Genomic DNA, 9,488 nt, shown 5'->3' on the forward strand with positions numbered 1-9,488 from the left:
TATTTATTTATACTAGGTATATTAAAATCTTACATTGATTCAAACAGAAAAGTGCCGTGAAACCTTATCGGGTTTGTATCGACACTACATTCGTGGATTCATTTTTACATAAAAAAAATGTTGTGATACATAGGACAGACATAAATTATATATGTAGAATAAAAAAATGAGATTATTTAAATACAAGAAATATCTCGGCGGATAATACTAGATAACTCCTACTGAAGTACACCACCGGCCGTGCATTCTTTATCTCTGAGCGGCTTGCGTGTCAAGAACGTCTTAAGCGGCTCAGGTTTTTTGAAGGTATTACCGATTACTTGTTTTTAATGAAAACTTACAAGAGATAAAATTATAAAAACATGATATCCGCGGTCCCGCGAGCACGCAGATCCATCTCGCTCACGCTTACGTCCAGTGAGACTTGAGAGTATAACACGGACCTACGGGGCCTTGAAACATTATTTTTGATAAATAGGTACCTAAAGTTATCCTCCAAAACGTTCGGTATTCGGTATTGGTCCTAAAATCGTACAAGACTTCACTCAAAATTTCCAAATATTTCCCGCCTTCAAAGTTACCTTCTATCCTATTTCCATTAACCATTCATTAAGTAATAATAATGGCCATACAATTTAAACCGCAAACTTCAAATTGCCCTTCGACTCGCAATGTCCCAGAAAGGTTCTAAATTGTTCCTAAGAGTTCGGAACTGTTTGGGATTCCATCCTTGTAATAAGGTCTGAGATATTAGGGTCACTCATAAGGGCCCAACTTGGAGTTTCGTCTAATTTATAAACCATTCGACCTCACCTCCTAATAACAAGCCTCGTAAGCTTTTTTCGATAGTTGATCGGAATTGATAGATCTCATTATTTACTGTGGCTCATTAAGTACCTACCATAAAACACTAAAACATTGCCGTTTCAACATAACTTTGCCCACGGCGTCACAGTTCAGTACAAGCGAAATAACTTGGAAGTAGTTACAAATACACTTTCTGAAGAACGTGAAGAAGGAGTTTATTCCAAACCCATTTTTTTGTGACTATTATTAGATTGAAAGTAATATATTTCCATATGTATAAAGTACCTATCTTAGATTTAAGCTATTTAATGTGCCGCAAAAAACTAACCCTTCCCAGAAATATAGCAGACATAGCAGTGTAAAGATAAACTCGTCAATGTTCTGAGGGCATACTGCGAAAACTTCGTTCGTTTGTTATAGCTTTGATTACAGTTACTATATTTGCCTCTACCTACCTATACATATAGATATCATTCGAATGCAAGAGCGATAGAGAGACAGAAAATTACATGTATATTTTCGATGTTTGCGGTAGACCCTCTGGGCAACATTGCCGGAAGCATTCAGAAATACCCGACATTACTAGTACCTACATATATTGGTAACATTGTGAATCTATATAAATTACTGTTATGGTGCATGCTTCGGTTTGCAGTAGGTACAGCCTAGTTAGAAGTAAGTATTATTTGTTTTGTACAACTAAGTTATTTTTTTTGACGACTATTTGTTTTGCTATAACATATAGAGCTCACTGATTACCAGTTAGCCGGACGATTTCTGCCTGTCAGTTAAACGCAAAATTTGACAGCTCCGAACAGCTGACAGGCTGATATCGTCCGGCGAACTGGTAATCTGTGGGCACCTTTAGGCTTTCAACTTATACACAGAATAATACGTATACAGACATCGTGTGCACATTGGCACTGAAATGATTTCCGTATAAATATGGCATAAGTTAAAATGGGACTGGGCTGGTCATGTCTGCCGAATGCCGGACGACTTGTGGGCCAAGTTAACCACAGAGTGGGAGCCCCACGAGTCTAACCGGGGAGCCGGCAGGCCTCGTCGGCGATGGCAGGATAACTTGGACTCCTTCTTGAGAGGCTGGCCAGATATTGCACTAAATAGAGACGAGTGGAGGAAGAGGGGGGAGGCCTTTGCCCAGCAGTGGGACACAGTGGGCTCTGAATAATAAATAAATAATAATAAATAAATATGGCAGACTAAAAGTAAAAATACTCATGCACGTACAAGTTTTAGTAAAATTGTCATAAAAACATTTTCCTCGTATATTTTATGCTATTCGTAAAAAAACGAACGAGAAATGCAATGTCGATTTACGAATGTTAACAAAAGGAAAACGATTGGCTTTAAAACAATGAAAAAAACCTTTTTGTGAATGAAAACCTGCACTGGTTTTAATCCCAGTATTCTGATACTTTTCTATTAATTATGTAGGTACATTTATTTTTATAAGCAACGTTATGCACAGTACAAAAGGTTTTACCAATTTCAAATTCTATGAATAAAATTATTTTTTGTCCTTCGACTGGTTTCGAATGAAGCGCGCGAATGAAGCGCGCGGTTGTTTTTAAACGCATGCATCTACGAAATGTAGGAAAAATGACAATGCGCTTAGCGCTGCGTTTTCCGCGTAAAACAGTGTTAATGTACCGTACATTAGACTGATTATCAGTTATCTGATGTAAAATGGGTGTGCGGCAAACGCATCATGTTTAACGCTGCGTTTATCCCATAAAACAACCGCGCATAAGTATTAGTTTTTCATTGATTCTCTCTGTTCTTTTACTTTGTACAGTTTTAATGACCTCCAAGATAAAATAAAAAAACGAATTCATTATGTTATGTATTTAATTATAGAAAATGTATTTACAAATGTCAATGATGTACGGACTGTACGGTAGAAAAGATCCTATCTTGTAATAAATACGTTTTTTGATAAAATCGCTGTGTATGATGCCTTTGATGTCATCGGATGCTAGCTGAGTTGCTTTAGGCGGATGCTGTAAACAAAATTAGTTTGTTTATATCATGAACTTCGTGCTTTGCGTAGCTGAATACTTTTGTTTGTCATAAAGTTGCAGGTAACACAACTCGATACTATGATCTCATGGAAACTAGTCCGATTTTACAGTTCGTGGACAATATGTGTATTTTCAAGCATTATCTATTAATTTATTTAAACTTAATTGCACAAAATATAAACAACAATATATAAATGGCGGACTTTATGCCAAATGGTAGTTATGGTAAATGAAAAAAAGTCGGGTTAGTTACACCATATAGTGGCATTGAGTTTTAAATAACTCATTGGTACTTAAAAGCTTAGATTTCGATGCAACTAAGGCCAATATAGTACCAGCCTGTAGAAGTTGCCAAAAATGGCTCTTTTAGCACTGATTGTAAAATAAAGAAGACAAAACACGATCGAAAATACTTAATCTTATTGTGCCCATGATATTTTTATGCCTATGGTATTTGTAGGACACTTCAACTGACCTTCGACAGGTGCCGGCGCCGCTTCCGGCGCGGGAGCAGGCTCTGGGACAGCTGAAAGAAATAAATATGTATTTTTATATACTTGTAGTATATTGATTAAAATTGATTTACCTGTACGTCGGAGCATATCATCAAAATCGATGTAAACATTAATGTGAGATACTTAAGAGATAACACTGATATTAAGAAATTAAGTTCAAGAATGACCGAGAGCGAGAGCTACATTGCATAGATGGTACCGATCTTAAAAGAATGTAAGTAGGTACCGAAACAAAAAACTAATTGATTTGGTCACTCGGTTAAATTGGAAAGATTTTGTACATTAGGTAGAATATAAAATTATAGATTAAGGAAATCTCCTTTGATAAAAATGCTTGAGAACTCAGTCTGACAGATCATCTATTTCAATTTTAATTTTATTAATTTAATCGGCGGAGTTTCTTTGATCAGATTGGGGAAATCCTGAGGAAAGGCCAAGTCAAGAGCACCTTAAACCGGCGAGCGTGTATGAGGAATGTTATGAAAGTGAAGGTAGTGAAAGAGGTATGTCAGGACCGTAGCAAGTGGAAATCCGTGGTCTCTGCCTATCCCTCCGGGAAATGGGCGTGATTATATGTATATATGTAATTTAATTACATAATAGGTATTAAGTTTGTATGCACTAATAAAAATTTAATTAATAAAATACTCTAAATTCCATCAAACCATAACTGAATCGCGTAAGGCTCATTATTGGCTTATAGAGAAAAGAGTGTAAAATAATTCAGTAAAACGCTAGTAACCCTATTTTTTATTCCACCTAACTGGAAAAACGTGTGTTTTAAGGAGTTTACGACTTTTCTGTTAACTATTCACTACTTAGATGATTACTAATATTGATATTGACTATCAATTCAATGGGAAACATTATACATAAATAACATAATAATCATGCTTGGCAAACATTAATAGGAAAATGGTATCCTATTGAGTAATATACTTCACAGGGAATCTTTCCAGGAAAACGAAGGCTCCAGCGGCACATCATATTTTGTCCCGACATATTTTTCGGGCGTATCAGAGTTGTGGGCATTTGTATCCCCAATGATCTTAACTTTTGGGAGCAGATAAGATAAATGGGAACACTCAATCTGTGCGTGGCCGAGGTACTGAGTTCTTGAAGGACAAATACATTATGACGAACACAGTCTACTCTATTCTACACAAACGACAATTACAGACATGTTCACGACATAAAGTACCTTCCGCAGGCGCAGCCTCTGGCGCTGGAGCATCCGCAGGTGCTCCTTCAAATAATTATTTTTATTATGTTTTACATAAGGAAAACCTGACGACCTGGTTAAGGTCGCGGGAGTCCGTAGGATGCGGGTGGCGCAAGACCGGTCATTGTGGCACTCTTTGGGGGAGGCCTATGTCCAGCAGTGGACGTCCTCTGGCTGATATAATGATGATGGCATAAGGAAAATACTATACGGACGTTGCACGCTCTTCATACCACCCATACCCACGCACGAAGTCAAAAGATTCCATTCTGAGCGACTAACAGATTAACGTCATAATTTCTTGTAAAATTGACGTGATATGAAGTGGCTAGTGACGCTTTTTTGACTAGCTCTTAATCTTAGAATTTACTTGCTTTTTCCGTTTTCATTGTTCCGTTACGTCGGTGAAACAAGTTATTTTAGATACCGCTTGATATAATAAAATAAGCATCTCTTTCTTTTATCACCTGATGACTGTATCAGATGAATTCGTCATAAACCTACATTGGTTTTCTCTTAGCATATGTTGGCAGCGTTAGTACAGTTAAACGAATCGGTGCAAGGATTTATTTACAAGGAAAATAGATAATTTAGTTCCATAACATTGACATAAATCTTGTCTGACTACCCTTGAACCGATTCTTCAAACTCATAATAAAATGCTTAATAAGCCTTCTAATTTACCTTCTGCAGGTGGGGCGGGGGCGCCCTCTGCCGGTGGTGCGCCTTCTGCTGGCGGCGCTGTTTAAAACACAATGTAAAAATTACCCAATGAATTTTACACATACACAAAGGTATGAAACGAAGACACATTCGTATTTAAGTAGCTAAGGTATGAAATTCATTCTTTGTGTCTAAGTAGTTAAAATAATATTTCTATGAATGCTTGTTTTAAACCTGTTTGGTATTTAAATATGTATTTAAAGAATTACCTGCTGGAGCTCCTTCCGCAGGAGCGGCTCCTTCTGCTGGGGGTGCGGCTGGGGCGCCTTCTGCAGGAGGGGCGCCTTCTACAGGAGGGGCGCCTTCTGCAGGAGGGGCGCCCTCTGCCGGAGGGGCACCTTCCGCTGGTGGGGCACCTTCTGCTGGAGGTGCTGCCGGGGCCCCTTCCGCCGGCGCTGCGGGGGCGCCCTCCGCTGGAGGGGCTCCTTCCGCTGGAGGTGCGCCTTCAGCTGGGGGCGCACCCTCTGCTGGTGGGGCTGCACCGCCCTCAGCCGGAGCTGCCGCGGCTTCTCCTTCCTAAGTATGACGATCAATTTGAGCAAAACTTTGGCTGGTTTAATGAAACGCAAGAATTATAAGTAACTCACTCATTTAAGCCCAAGCTTTAAAGCGCAAAGAATATTTAAGCAAGCAATTTATCGTGAATTTCCATGAATGCCATTCATTGGAGATTGCTAGCTTTATGAGAAGTGGGTGTGAGATACACTGTGAATCGTTCAAGAGTAGTAGGTACCACAGTAAATTATAAAATCTAAATACCGCTTCTGGTGACTATAAGTCGAATTAACTTTGATTAACACTTTTTCTTGCTATAAAAAAGAGGATACATTCAAGAGCAAAAATAAAAAAAAATCCAATCAAATCTCACATACGTATTGTGAGTGAACCCATCGGCTTAGCAACCTAAGCTTCATCTAAGCATATAGATAATTCAGTCAGCGAAAAAAATTGTCGGGCGATAACACCAAATATTTGTGAGATTGACGGGCGATTAGATCCCAAAAACATTTTTCAGTGATTACAAAATACTAATTAAAAATAATTAATAAACTCGTTCGTTTTTATGAAGCCTTATGATGCATAAATGATATTTATATCGATGGATTTACCCAAAATTGGTGAGATAAAATTTAATAAAGCACGAGCGACACTGGCGGTGACGACGCTCACTTTATGATAATCACAAGCAATTTGGAAGCTTTGGATGAAATTTTGCTCAAAGCTCGATGAGTGATTTAAATTGGTTTGGCATGCTCTTTTTCAAAGCAATTTACTGTGAAATTTGTTGCGAGACACTAGATTTGCAAAAGCAATTGATATATTTATTATATAAATATTGCATTCCATAGGAGTATACTCGTATTATTTAACCACTATGCATAAATTTCTGTAGTATCTGGAAACTAGAGTCTGTATTATTGCTACCTGGTTGTTTTACTTTTCCTATTAGAGATAAACTAATTAATCATTTGATCATTGCAATCATGTACAACAGTAGGTATAAACAAGGTACACATATGTGAACATGAACCCGGATAGGGTATTAGCAATTAGTTTTAATCTTATACTAAAGTCTTATTACAATAAATGCTCGTAGTTTGTACAAAAAACATAACAATGTATAGAAATTACATTAATTCTGTCATTAGACTTATTTTAGTCCAGATTTAGATATCAGCTATTGATTCTGAATGAGTTCGGCTTGGATTAGCTCTACTTAGGCTATTACTCGAATTTAAAATAAAATTAAATGTCGGTTTGCATTAAGTCTTGTTTTGAATGAAATTTCAGCTTTAATGGAAAAATGTCGTAATCTGCTAGCCGAATGGGACTTTTCCATAAACAATAAAATTTACGTTATCTTTATGTGTACAGAAAATAAACCTATGCTGAAGCTCAAAGCAATGGAAGGTTCGTCTCTCAATTTCATTGAAAGACAACGGAAATATAAAGTTACATCGAGAAAGCCAGCTATAGCAAGAATTCACTAAATATGTACAAACTTACCGAAATGTTCTTAATACTCATTAAATACCAGTTAAATACCTAGAGCAGGCGTGGCTCACTCCGCGATTTCGTCGCTTTGCTACAGGTAGCTAAAAGTACATCCGTTCCACCAACTTTGGTGACTAGCCATAAGCCGCGCGTGGCACTGTTGTCGCTGTTCTAGCGGCCATATCTGTCCTGATCTTAACAGACGCGTTTTGTTAGAGACTGAGTCTTCTATACCTAGTACTATTATTTATTATGTGCCTAGAGTTAGACCAAGAAAAGTCTGCAGCGATTTTGTTAGCACACGCAGTGCAAGTGTTACTTTAAACGTCAAACTTCTATGAAAGCTCAACCGTTGCAGACTTTTAAAATGTTTTCAGACTATTTAATTTAGTTGACACTGATAAGTCCCACTTAGGACTTTAGTTGCCGAGCTGTTACCCACAAAAAAATTAGTTGAGGTGATGGCTCTCAATCCAATTATATTTAAATACATATTTTCAGTTATGTACCTGCCTCAAGGCCTTAACCATTTACATTTAGCTACACTTATAATTAATTCTTGATCAAAACACTGCAAAATCTCCTCGGAATACTTGTTTAATAAAACAAGTTTCACTTTTTAAATAAATCTCAAATTACAGTACGACTAGTAAGGTCATCTACTATTAGTAAGGTTCTCCGAATCAACAGAAATACTTTAACTGATTGAAGCAAGCTTTAATTACTTAAGAGTAAATATTTTGAAACCAACAAAGGGAAATTAAATCTGCGGATTGGATTGGACGTTTCATGATTGTAATCCTGAAATATGTTATGGCGTTAAATAAATGTATTTTCTCTCTTCTTTCTTTTTAATGTCTTTTGTGTTTGTGATAATGATTCATCAAACTGTTGTTTTAATAATTTTATACACATACCTACATATTAACTGCTACTATTTTTCTAGGCCTCTCTTTACAGTTAAACGCGTTTAAAATAATTCTGAAGGGATCATGTTTAAAACGTGTCTCAAACTGGAAAGCGTACTTATTAACTCTGATAAAATGTATGATAACAAGTTGCAAATACCAATGTAAAATTACGTAAGTTATTATGTGGGAAATCGTATTAAACGAGTTCTACTGTAGGTATTTTGAAACCGTTTAATTTTGGTCTAAATATATGATATATGTAACCATCCATCAAAAATCTATGCACAATGGGAGTGTGAAACCCGTTACACATAGAAATTATAGCAAAACCACGAATGAATATCATAAAACTGTATTTTTTAACAGTTTCGTATTTGTTCATGACTTTCGTATTTGTACAGACGCATATAGGCCAATGTAGTTTGTTTTCTTTAGAACCTAAAAATGAATAACGTGCTGTAAAGGTAAATAATGCTATAAAACTGTAAGCCAAAATGGCAGCTCTGGCATGTATCCACGGAGTTTTCTTAGATATGCGCTACTGGCTCTGAACACTAATCATTTATAAATCTTGGCGTCATACCAACAGTGTTAGTAAAGGTGCTAGCGCTAGCCAATTTTTGTAGCACGTGGGGTAAAAGCCAGGTGGTCTTATCCGTATAACTGGGTCAGTACCTTTATGCTTGAGTCAATGGCTTTGTGCTTTATAAAGTTGAATGTTTGTTGTCTGTATGGATTTAGGAGATTTTTAAACAAGCTACGATTATTTAGGAACGTATACATAATCACATAAGGATATTTTATGGATAAATCAATTTGACGTCATTTATCTACAAATGTTTTACAGCACAGACCAATTAATAGTATTTCATACAGGATGGCTATAGGTACTTACCCTTCGGCCCCAAATGGCATTACCTCACCCCGCGGCGGCAGATTGACTTTAGGTTAACAGAATTTCGCTTCTATTACCATCGCAATGAAAACTTCAAAATGCCGGTGTATTCTGGCATGTATGTGTGCTTGACGATTTCATTACGAAGGCCTCAAAAACAATCCTTAGGTACATTACTACAACGACTGTACTACCACTAGGTAATAGTAATCTTAAGGCCGATTCGATTCATGTAATCTATCTATATATATAAATGCAAGTGTCCTGACTGACTGACTGACTGACTGACTGACTGACTGATTCATCAACGCAGAGCCGAAACTACAAAAGCCAGAAAGTTGAAATTTGCACACCAGATTGCATTTATAAAGTGTA

The 9,488-nt window shown here is 37.0% G+C and overlaps 2 protein-coding genes across 2 annotated transcripts in view; both read right to left on the bottom strand.

The window, feature by feature from the left end:
- Positions 1 to 2,805, bottom strand: part of LOC134666760 (sorting nexin lst-4) — a 217,687-nt gene extending 214,882 nt beyond the window's left edge. The window contains exon 1 of the mRNA XM_063524036.1: positions 2,796 to 2,805. The gene's annotated coding sequence lies outside the window, so the exon portion shown is untranslated. The remainder of the gene's footprint in view (positions 1 to 2,795) is intronic.
- On the bottom strand, positions 2,690 to 7,837 carry LOC134666931 (skin secretory protein xP2-like). The gene is made up of 6 exons (XM_063524238.1): positions 7,817 to 7,837; positions 5,522 to 5,828; positions 5,274 to 5,330; positions 4,569 to 4,613; positions 3,328 to 3,378; positions 2,690 to 2,831 (listed from the first exon to the last, which is right to left on the bottom strand). Exons 1-6 carry the CDS (start codon positions 7,835 to 7,837, stop codon positions 2,821 to 2,823), a joined length of 492 nt encoding a protein of 163 aa, XP_063380308.1. The 3' UTR covers positions 2,690 to 2,820.
- Positions 7,838 to 9,488: the final 1,651 nt, after the last annotated feature.

This window comes from Cydia fagiglandana, chromosome 8 (assembly GCF_963556715.1).
Source record: "Cydia fagiglandana chromosome 8, ilCydFagi1.1, whole genome shotgun sequence".
Classification (NCBI taxonomy): domain Eukaryota; kingdom Metazoa; phylum Arthropoda; class Insecta; order Lepidoptera; family Tortricidae; genus Cydia; species Cydia fagiglandana.